The sequence below is a fragment of the Squalius cephalus genome (assembly GCF_949319135.1).
Source record: "Squalius cephalus genome assembly, chromosome: 21".
Lineage (NCBI taxonomy): Eukaryota > Metazoa > Chordata > Actinopteri > Cypriniformes > Leuciscidae > Squalius > Squalius cephalus.
This window is the reverse complement of record NC_137142.1, coordinates 18,154,337-18,181,337: the sequence shown is the minus strand read 5'-3', so window position 1 is coordinate 18,181,337 and position 27,001 is coordinate 18,154,337. Positions and strand designations below refer to the sequence as shown.

General features: G+C 38.4%; 1 protein-coding gene across 3 annotated transcripts in view; it reads right to left on the bottom strand.

The window, feature by feature from the left end:
* rock2a (rho-associated, coiled-coil containing protein kinase 2a) overlaps positions 1-25,505 on the bottom strand; it is a 48,991-nt gene extending 23,486 nt beyond the window's left edge. For 2 of the 3 annotated variants that reach the window (XM_079855727.1, XM_079855728.1), the window contains exon 1: positions 24,699-25,494. In XM_079855727.1, the coding sequence (XP_079711853.1) occupies positions 24,699-24,797 (99 nt within the window). In that variant the 5' untranslated portion in view covers positions 24,798-25,494. Of the gene's footprint in view, positions 1-24,698 lie in introns of all 3 variants that reach the window. The other variant, XM_079855729.1, reaches the window with a different exon arrangement.
* Between the last annotated feature and the right edge of the window lie 1,496 nt (positions 25,506-27,001).

Genomic DNA, 27,001 nt, shown 5'->3' with positions numbered 1-27,001 from the left:
GCATCCCATCCGATATACAGTATATACACTCAATCAGAATTGGTACATGAAACGACAGGCATTTTATATAAATAATTGTCGCTAAACACAATTTAACAAATTAGAAAACTAATCCCATCTGGTTACTGCTTTGGAAATGTCTATCTGTGTGAGAAAACATGGGCAAACAAACGCTATGGAGTGATATCTCTTATTTAAGCTCTGAGTGGAATTAGCTACAGGCATACTTCAAGGACAGGAAGTTAAATGGCTAGGCAGAACTTCTAGCCTGAAGAAATCTTAAGATTGATAAGTCAGCAAGGCTTTATAAAAAGTCAGTAGATAATAAAAGAACATTCACTCCTGCTGATGTAGCCAAAGTCATAAATCAAAAAATATTTTTAACTGCCTTTGTTACCCAGAACACAATTCACCTTTTTTGGGCATCTGGATGATGTCCTGTCCTGAAGGAATGCAGCGTATAATGAACGGAAATGCATTTAAAATAATTAAGCAGATGTTGAGACCACCAGAGCCATAGATTTGTTTCTGCACATGCAGACTGAGGTGACGGCCGGCGGTTACTGCACTGCTGCGCTTGTAAAGTGATTTGAAGCAAGACCAGGTCTGTTGTGACCGACATACCAGGCATGGTCTCGCTGGAAACCCTTACCGGAAAAGCAGTCGGAATGTCCAACAGCCACACCTCTCCCCCTCCTCTCCATTTTCACTCTCTCTCCTGCCCTGCCTTCAACTCCCAAAAAGTTCTCTACCCTTACTGCACAATGTGAAATCTTATGGACTTCTCTCTTTTTTCTTATGTGCATCTGTTCTCTCACTTCACTCTATAGTACTCTATCAGATATTACTAACACTGTGAACATAACATTAATTTTAATGCACTTTTTAATTGCCCATTAAGTCACATAAATACTGCACCAGTAGGTACATTTTGCTCATGTCATGACTTGTGAGTACCAGCACAATAAGGGTGCTTTCATGATAGCACTTTTGGTGCACACCCGATTTCAGAGTTCATTCGTTCGTTTGAATGAGAGCTGCACGATTCTGGACCATTTGAGAATCACAATTTTTTTTGGTTCAAGTAGAGATCATGATTATGAACAGACAACTAAAATAACATGTAATTTACCAGAGGTTCTGACAAAATGTTAATTACTGCAGTCTATTTAAAATGTTCAATTAATTTGAATGAATTCTTTTTTTTTTTAAATCGGTTTGTATGAATGATTCAATGACTCACTTATAAATACTTTACTTGTTCCATTGCTGAATGAATCAGCCTTTTTGAACGAATCTCTTGACTGAATAATTCATTGAAAAATAAATTAACAGTCACTTGTCGCCATCTAGTGGTGTAACGATGTAATCAATACAATCGTTATTTGAATGGTTAATCACAAAAGGTGTCTATTTTGATCACAATCGTAGATTTATATGCATTTTATACATGTTTATATACAAACAATAAACTTTTATCCCAGTAATTCTGCAATAATTTGAACATTTGCAACGAAGAAACAACAATACTGTGTGGTTGAAAAGATTGATTTTCTATAGTAATAAAACTCATTTAGTTCAGTTAGAGAACAGACACTACACTTAAAAACTGAACATGTCCGCTCAATTCAGCATGATCTGAACGAGAGTCGCAGCACAGTTTAGCAGCAGGAGTCAGATTTCATTTATCACGTGACGAGAGTGAGGCGAGCTGACTGACAAGATGGAAGTTTTGGTTTCAAAGCGAAATGTAAAAATCACCTATTTGGCAATATTTTGCATTTAAACACAATGCTAATAGGGAACCTACAAATGGTTAGTTGTGTTTTTCACTAAGAATAATAATGAACCCACCATTCAAGCAATTGCCGCTTATTCGGGTCCAGTGGCGTGTAGCAGTGCAAGCATTTTCAGTTTATTCCTATGGAAGTTAAGCTACATGCTCGCACAACTTCCATTGGAATTAATTGAAATCGCTCTCTCTGCACTGCGCCAGTAGACATGAATGCAGGTGCGGACGTGCGTATTTTACTTTCGCTTTCGAATGGTGGGCTTTTTGAAAATACAGTTACAGTATTTTACAGTTAATATTGAGCGCATCCACTTTGGGAGTTACATATTTAGACAAGCATGGTCAAGTTCACGTGCGCATTCACGTGCAGATGTTGTGATATTACATTTATGTTGTATATATCTGATTAATCTCATATAGGATGCGTTTGGTTGAGTTTATTAACCTGCTAATAAAGCGCTTCAGTTTGGTGTTCATTCACTCTCCAGCATCAACTCAAACGGCAATGTCTGACATTCCCGGCACCATAACATTCTCTGGCTAGCATGTAACTTCCAAGATCACTTTTGGGCAAATAAAAGTTGTAATGTTACGTTTATGTTGTGTATCTAGGATATCTGATTAATCTCATACAGGGTGTGTCATATAGACCGGGCTTCAGTTTACTGGTGGTCATTCATTCTTCAGCTTCACCTCACACAGCTATTCCTTTAAGATGTCCCAAGACCGTTCAAGCTGGCAGTTATTAAGCCTCTTATTAAGAAACCACCAATGAATAGGCAAATTACACAGACCCATTTCAAATTTTCCGTTTATGTCTAAAATACTAGAAAAAGTTGTGTACGCTCAATTGTGCTCCTTACTGCAAAATAATTATATCTATGAAAAATTTCAGTCAGGATTCAGGCCCCATCATAGCACAGAAACTGCACTCATTATACAAATGACTTGCTTCTAGCTTTTGACAAAGGCTGTATCTGAATACTAGTTTTACTTGAATACTAGTCTTAGTGCTGCATTCAACACTATAGATCATAACTTACTCTTAGATTGACTATTACTAAATTACACTGGCATTCAGGGACAGGCATTAAGGTGGTTTAGACCGTACCTATCAGATTGTTACCATTTTGTCTATTTAAACGGGAAAAAATCTAAGATAAAGCCGGTAATTAATGGAGTGCCACAAGGACCTGTGTTAGGCCCTCTGTTATTTTCAAAATATGCTGCCACTTGTTAATATTATAAGAAAACATGGAATTTGTTTAAACTATTGTGCCGATGATACTCAGCTGTTTTTCATCACAACCAGATGAAATCTGTAAATTATCCAAGATGACAGAGTGTGTTAAATATATAAAACATTGGATGACCAGTAATTTTCTTCTATTAAATTCAGATAAGACTGAGGATTCTCTGAAGACTTATTGGATCAAAAACCTGTACACAGAATTTCTTAGAATACAATTCGTCTTTAGATATACATATCCTATGTTACTTCATCCTCAGGGGTCAGCAAGTAAGTTTGTCAACGGGCCAAAAAAAAGAGTTGTAAATTATAAATTTAAGAAATTAATTGATGAAAAATGCAACTAGAATTGCCTGTGACAGACTGTTACAGTGTCTTTTGTAACTGGTAGTGAGCTTTAACTCTGTGTTAAATCCTGTAGTAGGACAGTCATTAACAAAAAGCCACATTTGTGTGGCGGTTTGGGGGTTTTACACTGGATAAATTAATAAAGCAGTAGTGACAAATAACCTGCCAAGTATCTTCATTCACCAACTTACAACACAGACCGCCTTGCTAAAACACACGTATGTGGGAGATGCGGAATGGATAAAAATAACTAAAAAAATAAGCCCATTAATGGCATGTTTGAGTCATGCTCTTAACGAACTATGTTTTATTTCCTCTATCCATATTGTGAATAATAAATGTGTATCATTTTAATTTGCTTGTTACATAATGGAGCCTAACTTATATTGTAATAAATATTTAACATAGCCTACTTTTACACTCACATACTATTTTTTTGGCGTGCTGGAGGTACGCTATTACGTTGTGTGCAGAGTGATGTTACTTCATCCTCAGGGGTCAGCAAGTAAGTTTGTCATCGGGCCAAAAAATATATATGTTACGCTAGCAGGTGAGAGAAAATGGCACTATCAAAGAGTCTAAAGAGGAAAGTTGACAGTGAAAAGGGCATTCAAAGAGGAATAGAAAGACAACTATGTATAGTTTTGTGAATGCAAAGCCGGTGTGTCTTATCTGCAACAAAGCGATCCACAGACTCTTTTGAATGTCTTTCAGAACTTTTCAAATTAAAAGCTCTCAATATAAATAATAATAAAGCATTGCTGCAAAAACGTTTGCATACTTTTATTTTGAAGGCAAAAGTTTTTGTGAGTAACTGTTGCTGTCATGACAGACCTATTTCAGACCCAGCCGCTATTAAAATAATCTGGCTACGGGCACGGGCCCGATATTATTGCTGGCGGGACAGTTTTGGCCCGGGGGCCGCCTGTTGCTGATCCCTGCTCTACAGTAAAAGACCTGTGAGTTATATTAGACAGCAACTTGTCTTTCGAAAATCATAATTCATGTTACAAAAACAGCTTTCTTCCACCTCTGAAACATCGCTAAGCTACGGAACATGCTATCTGTTTCAGATGCAGAAAAATTAGTTCATGCATTCATGACCTCTAGACTTGATTACTGTAATGCATTACTAGCTGGTTGTCCTGCATCATCAATAAACAAGCTACAATTGGTCCAAAATGCAGCTGCTAGAGTTCTTACCAGGTCAAGAAAATATGATCAGAAAACACCAAGTTTCATATACACCTAGGATGGCCTGAGGGTGAGTAAATCATGGGGTAATTTTTATTTTAAAGTGAACTACTCCTTTAAGTTCCATATTGATTACGTATTCATTATGTCCATATTCCTTTAAGTATTGCTATAAGGCCCTAAATGGTTTAGATCATGTGTATTTAACCGATCTTCCATCGCCCTACTATCTATCATGCTCTTTAAGGACACAAAACTCTGGATATTTGTAGTACCAAGGATATCTAAGTCCACTAAAGGAGGGAGAGCATTTTCACATTTGGCTCCTAAACTCTAGAATAGCCTTACTGATGATGGAAGACACTGAGACACTATCCCAGTTTAAATTTAGATTAAAGACACATCTCTTTAGCCAAGCATTTATTATATACCTCATAACCTTGTACTCCAGTTATATCAGATCAAATGCACAAATGATTATCTTTGCTCGAAATGTTATGATGTTATTAGCAGCTACGCTAATTATTTACCATTTGCTTCTGTGTTTTATCTCGGAATGCCCATCCTGAGGTAACTAGAGACTACACGCCAGCTCCAGTTTGGATCCAGCCTCTTACGAAGACTGGTGACCCAACACCTGTGAAGAGATGACTCCAACTGCTGCCAGGGACGCCAACTCTGGACCAACATACACCAATGCAAAATGTTCTATATATTGTAATCATTGTTCACAACTTGTAATAATTACTTTAGTTCATTGTTTCTTCCTAAAATGAATACATGATGTTAGCTAACTACAAGATCTGTATTATCTTAGAACTGTAAATTTCTGTACTGAGATATGGACATTACAGATCACTCTAAATTGTAATGTAGACATGCATTTACAGCTGCTTTGAAACGATATGTATTGTGAAAAGCGCTACACAAATACATTTGAAATTCAAACTGAAGAGGTTCCTTTTTAAATTGATGCATTATTGATAATTTTCAGAACACCGTTTTAATTCAAATATTTTCATTATCGCCATGATGGACATGCCCCACCCCGCCCCTGAGTACTTGTTTTTGAGACCTATCAGTAATAGAAATAAAAACTTGACAAATAGCCCATACCTACCCTGATTCTCTGTAAATTCATTGCACGTAAAGTTAAACATATCATGCTTCCACACTCCAGCCCACACAAACACTTGGATATGCGCATATTTGTCTTCTAGGTTAACTTAACGTTAGAGCGAGCGGCCATGTAAACTGGCTAACGTTAGACTACTAACATGTTTCAAATGGTAACATGTTTCAAATGGTAAACTGAGTTTGAATCAATTCAATTTGCTTTAGGTTACACTTTAGTTTAAGGAGTCATTGTTAAATATATATTAAAGTACTGAGCAGCAATAATGATTAACAACATGTACTTACTTACCGCTTAATTATGCATAATTTACTGTTATCACTGTGGTAAGTACATGTAACATATGTAACAATGACACTGCAAAATAAAGGGTTACCCAGCTATGACATATTCAACATGTGACTATTATGCTGAACTCTGCAGGAAACACTGCGTTGCATCATGGGACAAGAGCTGACATATGATTGAACTCCTGTGCGTGTCCGTTATATTTCACCATATCAGCACCCTATTTCCCAGCATAGGGAACTTAAAATATAAAACTTCTATTTAAGGAAAAACTGTGTCTATCTCAAAGCACGCACAGACAGGAAATGACACCTGCCACCAGAGGCTCCAGTGAAACTGCTGTAGTGTCACGGTGCAGTTTAGAGATGACATCATTTCTTCCTGTGGCCCCCTTCTCCTATATAGTCATCAGAGACATGAAACAGAACATACCAAAACACACCAAAGTAAACATTTAAAACATGAGGATAGTGTGAGGTGTGCTGAAAAGCCCACTCCTCAGGCCAGAAATACAAGGGGCCACCGTTACTAGACGACCCATGAACACACATGCAGACCACCTGTACAAACACCAACATGGACGTCAACCACACTGGATCTTCAGGTTAAATCTGCAGCTCCATTTTCAATCCAACACATGAAGAATTTCAACTGCTTTTGTCTCTGCATTGCTTAAAGTTTAACCTGAAAGTGTGTCATTTTTACACCACTCATGTGCCATTTTGCACATTAACCTGAGACAAGCATTTTAACACTTAAACTTTAACTGAAAGTTCTTACAGAGCTGAACAAACCTCTGCTGACGTGCAAAAGGTTTAACTTGACCATCATCTCATTTCAGGTCCACAGGCAAAGCAAAGGCTAAAAATTGAATTATTTAAATTAAATAACATTTCGAAAGCAATATGGGTTGCACAGTCCATTTTATGTTGACTTTCATTAATTATATTAATCCTATGCACTGTCATTCCAGAATTAGAGGCCAATAACTGCAGGCAATTCCAAATAAAAGATATAAAGAAAAACAAATATTTATTCTCACGTCCAAGAATGTATTTGTTTTCTTTATTTTTTTTCCCTTTCTCCCTGTTTCTCTCTCTACTTCATAAGCAGGAAGTAATGGCTGCCATCTGACTCCAATGATTGGTTATCTGTGGTTGGAGGATGAGAAGAACCTTTGGAGATTTAAGCAGCACCATTCCATGGAGCTGTGTGTGTGTGTGTGTGTGTGTGTGTGTGTGTGTGTGTGTGTGTGTGTGTGTGTGTGTGTGTGTGTGTGTGTGTGTGTGTGTGTGTGTGTGTGTGTGTGTGTGTGTAGGCTGCTTTGTTAGGGCTTCTATTCTCAACTCAAAAGTTTTACTTTGAAAGTTTTTACTAAAAGTTTTAATTGTTTATGATTATACCTTGTTGACTGAGGGCGTTTTTACACTGGCAGTTTAGTTCGGAACGGAGCACGGTTTGCATGAAAAATTGGTAATGTGAAAGCTGTCATGTGGACCCGGGTGCCGAACCCCAGACTACCTGAAGGAGGTGATCTGAGTTCGGTTGCACTCGAACTGTGGCGTGATTCGCGTGAATGTGAAAGCAACAGGACTCGGGAACACACCTGTTCAGGAAGTAAAGTAACCCACATACGTTTTAGCCGATTACGATGTATTTAGGCTAGTTCAATAAAACACATATGTGGGATGATAGTGTTGTTGATTTACCTTGGATATGCGCCAGTGTGAGCTTGCAGTGTATTCGTGTATAGCGAGTGCAATCAGGGCGGCAAATGAATGGCAATCCACTGTATCCATAAAAGAGTCTGTTCGCAAGCAGCAGAAAGCCGCCTTAATGCAAAGCACATACAGTAAACCCAAGTGTTGTTTACTCAGCTGCGCATAATCACCAAATTAATAAAACACACAATATATTGCATTTCATGTTTGTGATGCCGCAAGATGAACGCAAATGCACCAGGGTTTGACAGAATCAAGTTGAGTGTGAAACTAGACCAACGCTGGAACAATCCTGCTCAGACTCGGATATCAGCAAATGTGCCCAGTGTAAAAAAAGCCCTGAGTTTCTCTTTAGTGTTATTGTGTTAACACTCTTATAATTAGTGCCTACAACAAGAAAACCTTTTTTGTTTGTAAGTTACTATTTGTTTGTATATACCTTAGTTTTATTGTTCTTTACATTGTTCATTCTTTGGGAAGGGATTAGTAGATAGTGGGTGCAATTCCATTTTGATCTTGTTTTCTCCTGTTTAAGGTAGTTAGGGAGTAGCCTAAGTGTATTTTTATAGTACTTTTTTCTTTTCTTTTGTAGCTGAGTTAGTTTCTCCCTACTAGTTAGACGGTTTATGTTAGTTGTTTTGGCCTTGTCTCCTCTTGAAGCCTTGGAATCCTCCCACATTTGTAAAATAAAATAACTTGTTTTTGATTCTTGGTCTTTGTAAAAGCACTGGGGTTGGGAATTGAACCTTGCTGCCTTCACACATCACACCATTATTATTCTATTACATGTTCCTCCATTCCAAGAATAAAATGGGGACAAACATTATTTATAATATTAGGCGTGTCCTGCAGGTCTAAGCACCATTAAAGCATTTAAGAGTTTCAGAATCAACATGCGGAGATGGTGGGGGAAAAACCCGTTCTGTGTCGTTCAAACATAGATGTGAAGATTGCTTTTCCTCCATGAATGAAGCATTTGACTTGCTTATACACTCACCTAAAGGATTATTAGGAGCACCATACTAATACTGTGTTTGACCCCCTTTCGCCTTCAGAACTGCCTTAATTCTACGTGGCATTGATTCAACAAGGTGCTGAAAGCATTCTTTAGAAATGTTGGCCCATATTGATAGGATAGCATCTTGCAGTTGATGGAGATTTGTGGGATGCACATCCAGGGCACGAAGCTCCCGTTCCACCACATCCCAAAGATGCTCTATTGGGTTGAGATCTGGTGACTGTGGGGGCCATTTTAGTACAGTGAACTCATTGTCATGTTCAAGAAACCAATTTGAAATGATTCGAGCTTTGTGACATGGTGCATTATCCTGCTGGAAGTAGCCATCAAGAGGATGGGTACATGGTGGTCATAAAGGGATGGACATGGTCAGAAACAATGCTCAGGTAGGCCGTGGCATTTAAACGATGCCCAATTGGCACTAAGGGGTGAAGAAAACAAGAAAACATCCCCCACACCATTACACCACCACCACCAGCCTGCACAGTGGTAACAAGGCATGATGGATCCATGTTCTCATTCTGTTTACGCCAAATTCTGACTCTACCATCTGAATGTCTCAACAGAAATCGAGACTCATCAGACCAGGCAACATTTTTCCAGTCTTCAACTGTCCAATTTTGGTGAGCTCGTGCAAATTGTAGCCTCTTTTTCCTATTTGTAGTGGAGATGAGTGGTAGCCCATCCGCCTCAAGGTTGTGCGTGTTGTGGCTTCACAAATGCTTTGCTGCATACCTCGGTTGTAACGAGTGGTTATTTCAGTCAAAGTTGCTCTTCTATCAGCTTGAATCAGTCGGCCCATTCTCCTCTGACCTCTAGCATCAACAAGGCATTTTCGCCCACAGGACTGCCGCATACTGGATGTTTTTCCCTTTTCACACCATTCTTTGTAAACCCTAGAAATGGTTGTGCGTGAAAATCCCAGTAACTGAGCAGATTGTGAAATACTCAGACCGGCCCGTCTGGCACCAACAACCATGCCACGCTCAAAATTGCTTAAATCACCTTTCTTTCCCATTCTGACATTCAGTTTGGAGTTCAGGAGATTGTCTTGACCAGGACCACACCCCTAAATGCATTGAAGCAACTGCCATGTGATTGGTTGATTAGATAATTGCATTAATGAGAAATTGAACAGGTGTTCCTAATAATCCTTTAGGTGAGTGTAAGTAGAGATGCACTAATACTACATTTTCCTGTCGATCTGACACGTATCTGAAGCCCACAGTATACGTTGCTCATGCGTGTTCTGCCCTGTCTCGGAGTGCGCGCACAGGAGGCCGCCTAGGGAACGGTATCTCTTTAGCAACTTAATGCACATTTAATAACACTGTTTAATATCAAGCACATCCTGCAGTTTAGCAACAGTAGACTGCATTTTACAACACTCATTTATTCGGCTGTTTTGGATGGTAAGTTTGGCTTAGGGAGGAATGAAAACGCAACGCTGTGAAGGAAAGGAAGGTGCGCTGGCATCGGCACAATAATTTTTGTTACGCCGTTTTACGCCGAGTTTCGTTTTCATAATTGTCAAATCAATCACGATTAATGGCACAGCCCTATATTAAAGACTCATTATGGTTTAGTATTCCCCCCAGTATATATTTAAGTAATTGATGGCTTAAATGAACGACTACTAGTCGACTAGAAAAATCTTTAGTCGAGGAGACCCCCATTTATTTTTATAGTTTATTATTTTGAGTTGAGAGACTCACACATTACCGAAAAACAACAACATGGTTGTTATGAAAGACGCATGGAATGTAAAACAGCATACAGTAAGTGAATCCAAATGGCGAATGAAAACCCTGAAACCTGAGTGGGAGTTAAAAATACTGCATTTCTCTGCATTTTAACATTCCCTCATACACACACACACCACACAAACTGTGAGTCACTCCCAACTACACACAAACACACCACCTCCAACACTAACTGCAATAATGACAAATGATTATCCACGCTTCAGTTAAACCCGCAGACATCCTCTCGCTCTGACACTCCTTCTCACTCTCACACTTTCAATCTCATGTAACTAACAACCTATTAGTTTATCAGCTCCCTGTGTGTAACAATTAGTGTATCAGTATACTGATATAACAGGCTGATTAGCTGACAGATATTTAGCAATTTGAAATAAGCATCAGTCGATAATAAGATAATCTGAACAACTGAGACCAGGTTTTCTTTTTTTTTTTATTCTCTCAAAAATATGTAGAGAAAATAAAGAAATTTTAAATAAAATAAAGGAAAGCGGAATATACAAAGTTGAATATTTCTAACATTATTGCCCAGATATTTGACAACATGCCCCAATACAAACATGACAACCTGTATAGTTAATTTGCGTGTTGTAAATTGGCGTGTTGTTTTTGTAGAAATGAGAAATCTGTCGCATCTGCATGCTAAAATACCTTTTGCAGTAATTCCTTCCTCACCGTTGCACATCCTGTTGTATATATAGTTAAGAGCGGTTTTAGGAAGCCAAAACACTTCAAATGAACTGATGCTGATGCCAGTATAGAGAAAAGGGTGGCAGATGGCTGATGTAACATCAATGCTTACTTTAAACGTAATAAACTTTTATGATAACAATTGAGACATGCAAAAATTAAATGCACAACGTTGCACAATATTTACTCAAAATTAACTACGAAAACTTCCGAAAATGTTTACTATCTTAGAACAGACAAAATTGGAACTACTTCTGTAAATCCACCATGCAGTTTTCAGTCAATGCAGATAATCTCAAAATGAAAAAAAATCTGCTTGTTTAAGTGGTCTAACAGATACATCAATGTGTCACTAGCACCAAGCTTTTACAGCTTGTCACACTTACAAAGGCTCATTTCCTGAAACCTATCACACATCACTCAAAAAATATCAAAACTAAAATCAGAACCTCAATCATGACAAAATCAAAATGGTTTTATTCTGATTATTATGATGAATAAATGTAACGATTTTTTAAACATCTACACTACTGTTCAAAAGTTTTTTTTGTTTTTTTTTAAAGAATTTAATACTTTCATTCAGCAAGGACACATTAAAATGGATCAAAAGTGACAGTAAAGACATTTATAATTTTATCAAATGTATAGATTTATATATTATGTTGTTGCTGCAGTTTTAAAAAGGACACAAGAACCTGTGCATGATTTTACCACGCTAAGGCAAATTCCTGGACCTGGTCAACTATAGGCAGACAGATAAAGTGTCACAGAGGGCAGGATTTCTGTAACATTTCGAGAGCATTGGGAAAAGGTTTCCTGGTTGTTTTGACTGAGGGGGCGAGAGGAACAGCTGCTGTTCCCGGGTAAAAATGGACAAGGCCACTATCACACCACCTTATATGGCAGTGTTTCTCCTATCTGCCCACAGAGAGAGAGAGAGAGAGAGAGAGAGAGAGAGAGAGAGAGAGAGAGAGAGAGAGAGAGAGAGAGAGAGAGAGAGAGAGAGAGAGAGAGAGAGAGAGAGCAAATGAAAGGAGGGAGGGGCCTGATAAGCTCTGGAAAGAATTAAAAAAGTCAAACTTTAAAAGATCTTTTAATATATTCATCTTCTCATTGAAGACACACACACACACACACACACAATACACAGTAAAACCTCTTCACGATGACTAGCTTAATTTAGTCCCCATTTTTGAAGTCGCTTTGGACAAAGACGTCTGCTAAATGACTAAATGTAAATGTAAAACGCCAGTGTAATAGTTTGCCCATCTCACAATCTGCAAACAATGTCAAAGCTTCTTCATGAATTAGATAACTTAACTCTATATCTCTCTCACATAAAGATCCGTTGACAAATGACGACTTCATCTGCTTCATTCCCACTTGATGACCTGTCAAAACAGACCATACGCATTCCTATCCATCAAAGTCAGAGTCGTTCTCCAAGCACCCTTAGGACAAGAACTACCAATGTTTTTGTAACTCATGCCTTTTAAGTGTAATTTGATAACTGTCCAACAAACTATTTCTACTTGGGGTCTCTCTTGAAACTGTGGTAGCAAAAATAACGTGTTCCACTCATCCATTAATCGATCTTTCCTGTAATGGCTATTTAGTGAATTAAAATGTACTGAAGATGAATTAGACGAAGTGCTCCTGCTCCTCCCTTTGGCTAATGAATGCACACAGACACAAATCGATGGCATGAGAAGTCCAGCATATCCACCTGTGAAAAACAATAAACGCTGCACCAATCATCTTACAAAACTTGCAAAAAGAAGCGCCTATAAATCAGCTGTTTTTAACAAAAGAGATGCTTTATGGTCTCCCTGCAGTTTTTCCACCAAATTAAAAGCTTGTTGATTTAATTGTTTGAAAATGAAGAAATTAAGAATCACAGTTGTATTGTAAAATGAAAAATAAATAAATAAAACACTATTATTTTTCTTAATTACTTGTTTAATTTTACAGTGAAATATTACAATTCTCACAAAAATCACAATTTTTATCAGGAAAAGAAAACGCAATTTGATTTTTTCCCAAATCATATAGGCTAGCCATGTGGGAAAGCAATCCCATAACGAACTGTGACCAGATCAGTAAAAAAAAAAAAATCTGAAATATGATAAATATTACAATATTTAAAAATGTACTATTTTACCCAGTATGTGAGAGTATTGCATTGTTAGCTCAGCAATACTGTATATGCTAAAGCAAAAGTCTTGCGAGCGGAGTCCTCTCACCCGAAGATCGCTATTTGTAAGCGTTTCTGCATATAGTTCCAATATTCATTTCAGTTATGATGCCACCTTAGAAGACAGCAGCCTATGTAGACGGCAAGGTGGCTCACTAGGTTTAGGAACAGAGCAGCCGATGTATGTGGAGATGCCACATTTCACTGCGGAGAGATCCGGTAACTAAAAATATTATTCATTATTTATGAGAAGTGACTAGAGCTACAAATAAACCATTAAACAGCTGCTTATCAACAATATAATGCTGGATTACAGGATTCATCAGAGATCAGAATGCAAACAAAGTACACAGGCTTGAGTTGATGGAAATAGAAATGTGATGATAGGTACGCCACATCACTCCCTTCTAAGACACCTACCCACCCACCCAAACACACACACACACACACACACTAATGCAGCAGCTCCATAGCCCATGTGTTTATTAACGTGTCAGCCAGATGGATTTAAGTAGAATGTAGAGCAGAAGTTTTCCAGTACAATAAAGATCATGAATCATATCCGAAACGGTAAACTCAACAGCAAGAAGCTGATCAGCGGAAGATTGCGCCAGAGCGTTTAACAGGATTCGCCATCCTCCATTAGTTAGTCACTTTTTTATTAGTCTAATTTGCTAATGCCATTAGTCCAGTTAAAACCGGTCTTATAGTTCAACGCACAGAGGAGAGACAGGATTAAGTGTACACAGAGTAGTAGATACCACAAGCAATATTTCAGTGGAAACTGAGACACGGACAAGGAACATTCAAAACATCTGTTCAAAAATCCCACCGATAACAATCCGTTTCAGTCCAATTTAATAAACAAGTCAATAAACCATTTAATAAACCAGTTCAGACAAGTTACCACTCAAATATCTATATAATATACACACACAGCAGTTCTTCTTAAAGAAATTAATGCTTTTATTCAGCAAGGATGCATTAAATTGAGATAAGAGACAGTAAAAACCTAATGTTACAAAATATTCTATTTCAAACAATTGCTGTTCTTTTCGACTTTTTATTAATCAAATAATCCTGAAAAAAGGATTACAGTACCACACTTACCACCAAAATATTAAGCAGCACAACTGTTTTCAACATTGATAATAATAATAAAGGTTTCTTGAGCACCAAATCAGCATGATTTCTGAAGGATCATGATGAAGACTGGGATAATGATGCTAAAAAGTTATTTGGTAACACTTTATTTTACAGTGTCCTTGTTACATATGTTACATGTACTTACCATAGTAATAACAGTAAATTATGCATAATTACATGCAACTAACCCTCAACCAAATCCTAATCCTACCCTAACCCTATAGTAAGTACATGTAGTTGCTTAATATTACTCAGTACTTAAATATATAATTACACTCTAACAATGACACCTTAAAATAAAGTGTAACCAGTTATTTTATATTGTAATATTTAACAACACTACTGTTTTTTCTGTATTTTTGATCAAAGAAATGCAGCCGTGGTGACTGGTGAGCATAAGGGACTTCTTACTGACCCCAAAATCTGTAGTTTTTGAACGGTTAAAACAATTGAATAATTATAGGTTTTCTTTCAACACTGCTACAAAGAGGTCTTCAAAACACACGCCCCCTGAAGATGACACATCTCACGTCCACCAAAGCAATCAGATCAACCTTAATGACAACGCACAACAAGGGTGTGGAACTTCTCAACAGCACAATGCCATGCCATAAAATAAAAACAAATAACGCCAAACAAACATGAAACCATAGAGAAAAAACAAGGTTCAGTCCAGACTACAGTGTGCATCTTGCTGTACGGTTGTGATTAAGCTCTGCATTAAATGCATCTTGCTCTGAAGTACCATTTCCCCTTAAATCACTTCTGAAACCACTGTTGGGCAGTTTTCGATGTGGTTGATGCATTCTGGTATTATATACCAACAGGTCTGGTATAAAGAAACCACACTGGCCAAACCCTTCATTTCACTCACCATTTCTGTTCTAGGAAGGAGGTGTCCAGAGAGAACATTTTGACAACCCAATATTTTCACAGAAACCATATTTCAGAAACTAGAACAAGTTATATTTCATTAAAAGATTAGTTCACCCACGAATTAAAATTCTGTCATCATTTACACACCCTTATTTTGTTCCAAACCAATAAGAATTTCTCTGGGCCAGTCTTAATGGAAATGAAAAAAACTAGGGCAATGAAGCTTCGAAAAGCATGCAAAAGCATAATAAAAACTAGAATGTACATTTCCTGAAGAAAATGTGAAGTGGTGCTTGCAGTGGCAAAATTCGGCACGGTTGTTAGGGTGTTTCTAGTGGGTTGCTAAGGTATTCTGGGTGGTTGCTAGGTCGTTGCTAGGCGATTGCTAGGGTGTTCTGGGTGGTTGCTAGGCAGTTGCTAGGGTGTTCTGGGTGGTTGCTATAGTGTTAATAGGTGGTTGCTAGGGTATTTTCACTATTTTGGGTGGTTGCTATGGAGTAGCACTGTGTGATAAAGTCGATTATTCGAAAAGCGGATTAGCTGATTCGATTTTTTTGTGCACTACCCCATTAAATGTTTTATAATAGTAAAATTACACCACATGTTAAAGTATTTAAATATCAGGTGTCAGAGCAACCTGATCATTCTTGAGACTAGTTTCAGGTCTAAAAAGAGAAACTTCAATCCCTCTTCCAGAGACATATTTCCATTTGCCTCCATTCACACACTCACACACTCACACACACTCTCTACAGAAGCAGAACTTCTCTGATTCTCCTGCAAAACAGTAGCACCTGCTAATGGTGTTGACATAAGCAATGTGATACCCAGCCCAGCTCAACCAATACAAGACAAAATGTTTACAAGAATATGGGGAGGCCTCATCAGCACAGCATCCAATGAAATTCCATATCCAGCGTACAGGGAAGAACACAGGACAGGTATGGATGTTAGCCCCACGAAACCACATCTCCTCTCCTGCTGCAGAACAGATCCTCTCCTGATGAGATTAAACCTGCTGTGGACTGATAAGATCCAACAAAGACAGCAAACAATAACAGTATCGGGGTCCAGCTGGACTCCTGCTTATCCCAGATGTTCCTGGATAAACTTTACAAACACAACAGCTTTCACAGGAGTGTGTAGTCGCGTCACAGGGAAGAGCCGTCATCTGTACTACAGCTCTGTTTTTGCTTCAGTGTGGAAGACGGGCCAGAGGTAACGCTACTGTAAATGTACAGTAACTGAGATCAGTGACACACCTGCACATATGAGACACTAACATCTAATGTCTTTATGTTTCAGACTGAAAGTGTATGGTTTGCTTTTAAAAGTATATGTTGTTCTGAACCTACGCTGCCATTCAACTATTTGGGGTCGATTAACTTTTTTTAATGCTTGCAAGGTAAAAACAGTAATACTGTGAAATATATTATTACAATTTAAAATCATTTTCTGTTTTAATTTATTGTATTAAATTATTTATTCTTGTGATGGCAAAGCTGAATTTTCAGCATAATTAATACTCCAGTCTCCAGAGTCACATGATCCATCAGAAATCATTATAATATGCTGATTTGGTGCTCAAAAAATATTTTATATTATTATCAATATTGAAAACAGTTGTGCTGCTTATTATTTTGGTGGAAACTGAGATGCTTTCAAGATTTTCTGATGAATAGAAAGTTCAAAAGTACAGCATTTAATGCATCTTTTCTGAATTAAAGTATTTATATTTATTTCTTTAAAACTAAAATCTAACTGACCCCCAAACCTTTCTCTTTTTTTAAGAATATGCATGGCAAATTTCTATGTGAAGATTTGTCAAAATATGTCAATTTTTTGTTCAACAGGAAGTTATGGGTGTTTCTTCAACTGTGCCATTTTTGGTCCTGTAAACACAAAAACTCTAAAACACTTCACGCTCTCTATAGCTTTAGTTTGTCTACATACAGTGCATCATGCACGCATGTATCACAGGACAGTCAGATAAAAGGTCTATAAAAATCTATAAATAAAAGGGAATTGAAAAGTTTGAAGGGAAAAAAAACAATGAAGGCATGATAAAGAAAAGCTTTAAAGAAAGTGATCTTTATAAGAACAAGAAAAAATCTATAAAAATCTTGAAATCTAATCAATCCCTGGGACATATCCAAAGCTGAATGACGTGCAAATTTTTAATTAAAGGCAATTGTGCATCCAAAAAAATTGCTTATTACATCCAAAAATTTGAGTTACAAAACACAGGTCTAATGTGAATGTGTGGAAGAAGGGTGGAATTTCAAGACTGTGGTCAGCATCTCTTACCCACTGCAACCACACAAACACACACAAGCAGATGCTATCCACACACACCTCAAGGAAAAAAGGGAACAGAGATAAGGCCCATCAACATTCCAGCCTACAGCGTGACCGCCGGTTATCTTAGCTCAGGGTTGCAAACTAAGTGTCTAAAAAACACCCCGCAACTGGAACATTCCACTTTGACCCAATCCAAACAAGACCTGGTTTCTATGAATAAAGAATAGCAGTCTGGTTTTACGGTTAACCTAGGACTGTCCCCGCTACAATTATTTTGTAAGTGTTGCCTCTCTGACAGTCACTAAATAAATGACAGACAGGTTATTCATTAACCTTCTTTCCTGAGCCTGACCTTTGCCCTTTCTCTCAGACCACGCTGCCACCTGGCCATCTTAAATAGGCTAAGCTATTTTAACTGTACAAGAGAACCACCTTAATGATCATCCACCATGCTGCTATATGAAATATCATTTGTTTAAACATGCAAGAGTTTATGGCAAACCTTCAATCACTTTATCTCAGAGATAGTGGGTCTGTTTAGTGGTTGACTCAAGTTTGCATGTCTCAACTGCTGCCCTCTGAATTTAGCAGGAATATTACATGATCTTCATAGCCTGGCTAACGTCAGACCTCTTCTCATTGAGACGTGGTCTGGGAACCACATGTTCATTTTCTCGTATTTGAGGCGTGGTTTACGAATCCCCAGAGCCGTTTATTGGGCGCTACGAATGTCTATCAAATGCACCTATACATAGCTCATAGCCAATCATTTCAATTATACCAGATGACGTATGTAGAGCGACAGAAATTCGACGAGGAAGAAGACGAAATAAACTTGCGTTCTAACCTACTTAGAACACTATCTAAGGCTGCGTCGAAAGGTAACTTCGCGTCTGATGCCATGTTGGATCCATAGATATAAACTATGCTTCGGTGTGTCGCATAGACGTCGTCATCGTCTTGCTGCTCCCTCCCCGTTCTGTGATTGGAAAATCTGGTCCATGGTGTCCAGGCTGCCTAGCAGCGTGAATAAAATCGCACTGCGCACAAGGCAGCATGGGGAAACCCAGGCTATGATCTTCAGGTGAAGTGGAGAAATCTGCTCTCTGGAATGTTGGAACGGATGCCATTTCTGAATTTTCATTTCAACGGGTCACGTCTGGATTAGAATACTGTAACAGATTACGTGCGTTTAAATGCATGTTAAAAGTTTGATTTCCGTCAGACTAAAACAATTCGGCATGAATATTTCTAAATGCACGCTAAAGATCTTATTGTGAATGAATGATTTTTGCACATGTTTAATTAATACGCTGGACTTTTCCAATCAATTAGTGGGCATAAACCCCGCCCCTTTTGCACAATCGACTGCGAGCTCACATTCAGATCTCCCTCCATCCGATGAATAGAACCAATAACTTACCTCACCCTACAGTTTTTTCTTTTCGATAATCCTTTACATTTGGATCAACGTCACAATAGAGATTAAAAGATCTGTCGCTACTTCCGTAACACTGAGATTCTAAATTATTAGCATGAGCTGATAGATTTGTTTGCCTGATAAGTGTCAGAAGTAAGACGTTTATTTTGTTAAACAGATCGTTACTTTCTATCGTATAGACCAGGGATGGGCAACTTCGGTCCTGGAGGGCCACTGTCCTACAGAGTTTAGCTCCAACCCTGAAAAAATCACCTGCCTGTGATTTTCTAGTAATCCTGAGGACCTTGATTAGCTTGTTCAGGTGTGTTTGATTAGATTTGAAGCTAAACTCTGTAGGACAGTGGCCCTCCAGGACCAAAGTTGCCCATCCCTGGTATAGACTAATAACGTATTAGACAGGACTGTCAAAGAGATCATAAACTACTAAAGACGAGAATGGGAGCACTGTGTGCTTGGACTCTGGTGTTCTCAGCGTCGTCAAAATAAAGTCCACCGCGCTGTTCCTACTGGCTGTGTGAATGAAACCAGGAAAATGGCCCTAAGGGAACATTTAGTTCTAGGGGAACCACCCTGGTGGCTAGTTCCTAGAACTACCCGGTGCAAAAGGGGCTAAATTCTCAATGAAATCTGACAACAACTGTCTCATACATTTAAAAGTTTGTTTCTAAACGCTCAAATCATGACAAAAAAGACTTGATCAGCCAATGCTCATGTGCAGTCATAAGCACACGTCTCAGAACGTTTTTATATCAACTGGAGCTTCTGACGACACCTCGGTGACTTTATGAATTGGTGTTTGGCTCTTTTATTTTGGAAGCGGCAATTAATCCGCCGTATTGTGCGTTGCTCTTTTTCACATTCATAGTAATATGAGTGCACCGTCTTTCTATATATGGGGCCCTATTTTAACGATCCAAGCACATGGTCTAAAGCGCACGGCGCAAGTGCACTTAGTCTGAATCTACTTTTGCTAGTTCAATGACGGGAAAAATGTTTCGGCGCACGCGGCGCGTGGTCTAAAAGGGTTGTCTCTGTTCCCTTAATGAGTAGCCTAATGGGTGTGTTTTGGGTGTAGCGTGAAATAAGCCAATCAGAGTCTCATCTCTCATTCCCTTTAAAAGGCAGTTGCGCTCGCGCCATGGCGGATACACAACGGAATTTGCAAACGGAAAGGCTGTACGCTTCTCCAGAGAGGAAACGGATCAGCTAGTGCGCGAGGTTGAAGCGCGCAAGCAGACCATCTACGGGACAAGCCGGATTCCACCATATCTTTATGTACACAATATTAATCTTTTACATTGTAATCCTTTTATTTGTAATATTTGGCTAGTTTGTGTGCTGCTGCTCATACCTGTGTGTGTGTGTGTGTGTGTGAGTGTACGCGCATTGTGGACCCGCCTATAGGCATACCGTACATTACTAACGCGCTCTTTAAATAACAAAAAAAATATTGCGTTTTTTTGTTGGTCAATGGTGCAGTCTATTTCAGAATAGCAACACGCCAACAATGCGCCTGAACACACTTCGTTTTCAGACCAGCATACCCATGGGTGAACAGATGGGCACAAATGCATTTGCTATTAAAACAACGTGGCGCAGGATGTGAAAATGATGAACTGCGACGGGCTGAAACTAGCAAAAAACACTTGCATCACGCTTGGCGCCGCATTGCGCCGGGTTTATGATAGGGCTCATAAAGTTTTTTTGGCTAATATACAGTTTAGGCCTACTGCTATGTCATATGTATTGTGTACTGCATGTAAAATTCAAGAACTTTTGGTGCCATCATGTAGGAGCAGGTTACTGAAGTTAAGGGTGAAAATGGGCCAAAGTGGCAGTAAGACAATGTAATAATCACAGTAAAAAAGGAGGCTTAGATTACACTAGGGATGCTCTGATCAGGATTTACTGACTTCCGATTTCTTGGCCATCATCATGATCAGCTAATACTGCTCCCAATCATTCAAACTTTAGTAATATGTAAGCTCTCTGTTGACTGTCACTGTTAACCCCTTACACCCATTTTGATGAATGCTTTGACATGATTTCAAGAGGCATCCTTAAAAGTAATGGCTTATAACTCTACAAAAAAACAAGGTATCATCAAGTACATGGTCTTATTTGACAGAACCTTTCAAATTTTTAAGAAAATAGATTTCAATCACATTTGGAGGTTCTTATGTTACAACACTGCTGAGAAAACCACAGAAAATGTGATGCAATTTATTTTGTTATTATTCATGCTTGACATGATGACTACTACAAGTATAGGCCTATATGATAGGTCATAAAATCATTAAAATGTTTGCAATCATGTCAGCTGGGGCCAAATTTGTTGTTGACATCTCAAAGCAATCAACAGTTATGGCATTTGAAACCAAGGTTTTTATCACAAGTCAAAAAACATCTCAAAACAAGTGAACTGAGTGTTTTACTGAATATAAGAACTACTTGTATGTGAAAACGCCACAAAGCATAAAAATATTTATAATAGACAGATAGACAGAGATAGATAGATAGATAGATAGATAGATAGATAGATAGATAGATAGATAGATAGATAGATAGATAGATAGATAGATAGATAGATAGATAGATAGATAGATAGATAGATAGATAGATAGATAGATAGATAGATAGATAGATAGACAGAGACAGATAGACAGACAGATAGACAGATAGACAGATAGATAGATATACATAGACAGATAGACAGATAGATACATAGACAGATAGATAGATAGATAGATAGAGAGATAGATAGATAGATAGATAGATAGAGAGATAGATATAATATCTCTCTATCTATCTAAATAGATATTATACAAATACCATATAAATACAATAAAACCAAGTAAACAAACACCTTTTCAGGCATATAATTTTATTGTATATGTGATTCCAGCACTGATTCAGCTGCGCGCTCTTATTCTATGGCGTACATTAAATCAGATCGACTGATCCAACCCAAGCACGCTCCAGCTGTAAAACAGTGTCCGATTGGTCTCGACACATTGTCCCTACCCACCATATTTGAGAACCACTTTCCATTGGTTAAACTTTTAAATGACGTTGGAAAATCATGATTGCGACGTGAACAGATCCAGGAAGCCCTATAGCTTTAGCCAAGATCTACCCTACCTAATGTTTTGCAAAGTTACAAAGCGGAATGTGCCTCAAAAGCCTAATCTGTATACTGTTTATATGCACGCCGACGGCAACTTTATACGTTTTTGTTACGTCATCAAATTGCAATTGTTTGTGAGATCAGCCAAATTTAGTGATTACCAATCGAGACAAACCTGGAAAATTCCTGATGGATTCACTTGGCATCATTCTGCCAAACACACACAGACTGGCCAAAGCGGCTATAATCTCAGGCTGAAATGCTTGTTTTAAAGGCCTGAAATCAATCGCATTATGCTGGATAACTGACAGTAATCAGCTTGAGAATTAATGACAAGTTAAAGAGTTCATGAGGGGGTGAGAGCAAAAAGGGAGAAAGAAGAAATGAAAATATCTGTGTGATGCGTTTTCTAGAAGCATCTCGGTACAACTAAAAACTCTCAAACAGAGCTATCTCCTGCCCTGAGCTTAACCAGAGAGGGACTTGAGCTATAAATGGCAGAGAGAAAGACACAAAGAGAGAAAGAGAGTGAGGCTTGTTCACTCCCACTCACTGCTTCCCACTTCTCCTCTGCTCATCTCCTTCTCAGGAAACACACACATTCTTCCGCAATGGAGAAACTCTGTCCCCAACACTCACAGAGTGGACAGCGTGCACACGCACGCACACACACACATACACATACACAAACACACCTCTTTAATAAACACCAATTCCCTCAGAAAAGATGACCCATATCTTTCTCTCAGACAGCTTCTCAGAGTTTAGTCCAAACTGTGGCCCAGATATACGGTGAGGCAAATCATGCTTCATCGAGCATCTGCCGAGTATTGTTTGCTTTTGGACCAGATTAACTTTAATCAGCCAAACAGATCTGACATTTTTACATACAGTTTACTACACATGCAAGAACATCCAGTACCAAAAGAACAGTCTCCCTGACTGCCTCACATGAATCACTTCACTGAGAGCAGCAAGTTTTACACCAACGTGATGCATCTGTTATGATGTTCAAACGCACATGCTTAAAGCTAAGGCTTTTTATTTTAAAATACTTTCTTTCATGCATGCAAATAGATTCTCTTGTCCAAAATAATAAGTAAGCCATCGGTAGGTTGGCTTCCCTGAACAGTGTGAATACTGTAGTGCTTTCAAATCATGGACCAGTTTAGTTTATGCATCACAACCAGCTCAACATTATCCAGTAATTTTATTGTATTTTTATTTATTTTATTTGAATAAACAAATAAATATTTGACAAAAAATACAGTAAAACAGTAATACTGTGAAATAGTATTCAAATTAAAAATGACTGTTTTCTATTTTAATATATTTTAAAATGTAATTTATGGCAAAGTTGAATTTTCAGCATCATTACTCCAGCTCAGTGTCACATGATCCTTCAGAAATCATTCTAATATACTGATTTGCTGCTCAAGAAACTTATCAAGTTTGAAACTGTTGTGCAAAGTAGATCATTTATTTGAAATAGAATTTCATTAGAATTTTTTTTTTTTATTAGAATTTTATTAGCCTATATATCACATAAATATTGCCCTAGACAGTGTCAGTCACTGAAAAAAAACTGTATGTTAAGCATTACAATTGACTTCTATTGTTTGCAAAAAAAGAAACTTTTTCAAATGATTTTCATTTACAGTATATGCATAGTTATTTTGTAATGTAAAAGTAATGTTCTGTATGATGATGTCCCCAAAAGGAGGCATTAGCTAAATCAGAAATAAACCGATTGACAGGCTCGCCAAATATTATCACTTGGCACCAACTGTTCTGGCGTGTAGTCGAGCATCACGTGCCCACAAACACACACTGAACTGGCATCTATCAGTTGACAAAAAAATATATATATACACATATATTTAGATAGATTAGATCAACCTGTAAATATTCCTGCCCTCATAAATATGTGTCCAATGCCTTCACCTGCAGTCGAGTTAATGGCAGAGTCTACTTCCAGAACCAAACAACCCTTCAACAGCAGGAAGGGGGAATTACGAAATTGTCATGTTGCAGGCCAACAATATTACTATATTTGGACAGAGGCAACAGATGAACTCAGAACTTGACGCAGCAGAGTTATTCAAATATGGCAAGTGTACATGAGAATAGTTTTATACGCGGGGATTGGGACTTGAGGTTTCCCGCAAGCTGTTGACAAGGAAAGTAAGGAAGTGGGAGCGATGTTTGTGTACAAATGCCGAGCATAATAAAAGAGACATCAACGTGCACACAAGAGCTTCCTCACAGCTCATCGTGACGTTCCCTACACGCTCATTTCTGCAAAGCACCATCGCGGTTAAGTTGTTCGCGTGCTATTTCTTCCCCCCCTCGTGTCACTAGGCAACGGATCTTCGAGGCGCATTAAACATTCATGAAAAATGACGGTGAACTTACCAGCAAACTTTCCAAGTTGATCGCAGACCGCGGCTCTTTGATCATGGCTTCCAGTTGTCTCAGCCGGTTTTCCATCCTTCTCTCCGCTCCTAGCGACATTTTTACCTTGTCCTGGCGCCAGTATGAGCAATGAAGAGCGATCTGCACAACTTTTCTGGTTCACATTAAAGATACAAGATCTTCTTTCTAGTTGTAGAGCAGCGGGCCTAGACAGCCTCCGACTCGCCGCCCTCCAAAAAGTACCCCGGGCTCGTCCAGAATAAAGCAAGAAAAAAATAATCCAATGGGAGCAACTGAGGTTTTCCAAACTTCCCCTCAGAACAGTCTGTTAAGTGGTTACTTTAAACAACTGAGCGGGATCAAACTTCTCATCCTTTCATGAGAGCGTACCGTCAATGGCGCGATAAAGTTTTAATTTTGAGAGGATTCAGCAGCAGGGCGTTTTCTGGGCGCCCCTCTCCTCTCCGCCTCTCTCTCTCTCTCTCTCTTTCTCTCTCTCCTCCCTCCCCTCGTCTCCTCTCTCTCTCCCCCTCTCCCAGGCGCTCCGGACTGGCTGAGCCTGACTTCAAATCTTCCTCAGTTCATAAACAACGCTGCTGTTGTTCAAAGGCGAGCATCTGTTGGAGTCGAACAAACTCCAACGCATTCCTGCAACACACTTTAACTGCGACGTGAAACGGAACCAGTGCGTTTTATGTGTATTATATTTTTGATAAAGTTAATTTTGTTAAGTTACTCGCAAGCGCTTTGCTAAAGTGTCTCCGCTGGTCGCTCGCTCGCGCCGGTTCCCCGGATCAGTTCCTCGGTATTCCAGCAGGCAGCTCGAGCCTCGAGTTCGTTTTTCTGACATCAACTAGCGATGTCCGATCCGTGAGCGAATCCTTCTTTTGACTCGGATCTTTTAAATGAATCATTTGATCCGGCTCACAAAAGCGATTCGTGTGAGCGGAACTTCTCAAATTAGCGACTAATTAATTCCAAGTTCTAAATCATCGAATTAAAACGAAAACAGCATTTATATATTATTTATAGCTTTGTGTTAAGGTTTTACCGTATGCAATATGCCATGCTAAGTATATCAAGGATCACGTGATAGTGCATTTGCGTCATGACGTGAAAGAATTGCTGAATCGTTTTTGTAAACGATTCTTTGGAATGAGTTGTTTAAAAGAGCCGATCCGCTTAAATGAATCCATCACCAACGTCGACGATAACCAGCAGTCTTTACCCATAAGCCCCTGTTCTCTCTGTTTGTCTCGCCCACGAAGCAACACGGGAGAATGCAAATTTCCTCCGGCGGATAAAATTCTCACACCTACCACAGAAGAATCACAGACCATGTCACTCGGCTTTTGTCACATTGTCATCCCAAAAGTCAATTAAGTAGGCCTATCAAATATGAGATGACTGAACACATGATGTTGAAAGTTGAACTCACAGTGAATGTTGCTTCAGTGATGTACATTGTAAATTGACTTTTTAGTTCATTATTTTTAATACATTAAAATGTATTTATTCGGTGAATATAAGGAATTATTGCATAGATTTTCAAATTCGCGAGGGAACACAGAAGAAGCGAAGAAACTTCCCAATGAAAGAGTGTAACAGCGACCTCTTGTCGGTGCAAGTACATTGTGAAGTAATGTTCACTTGTTGATAGTGTTTAAGAGGGCAAGTTCTTCCACTAGAGGGTGCGTTTTATCTCTAAAGGCACATAGGCCTACAATAAATAACCTGGCTCTACTAATATTACCAGAATATCTCACAAGAATGATTAAACTGACCTGCTATTTTCTGCATTAACCTCCCTCAAATTTCAACTCAGTTCGTTGATGAGCTGCAGTGATCTGGCCTGTGTCATTTCCCAATCTCATCTACACTCTTCTTTCTTTCAAAATTCAAAGGAAAAAAAAATGAAAAAATATATGAATGTATTATTAATAGGGCCGTCAAACGATTAATCGCGATTAATCGCATCCAAAATAAAAGTTTGTGTTTACATAATACATGTGTGTGTACGGTGTATAATTATTTTCTATATATAAATACACACACATGCATAGGCTATGTATATTTAAGAAAATGTGTTATTTATATATAAAATATTTATATATAATATAAATTATATATAATATAAATATATATATACACAGTATATACATGCAAATATTTCTTAAATATATGCATGCATGTGTGTGTATTTATATATAGAAAATAATTATACACCGTACACACACATGTATTATGTAAAAACAAACTTTTATTTTGGATGCGATTAATCGTGATTAATCGTTTGACAGCCC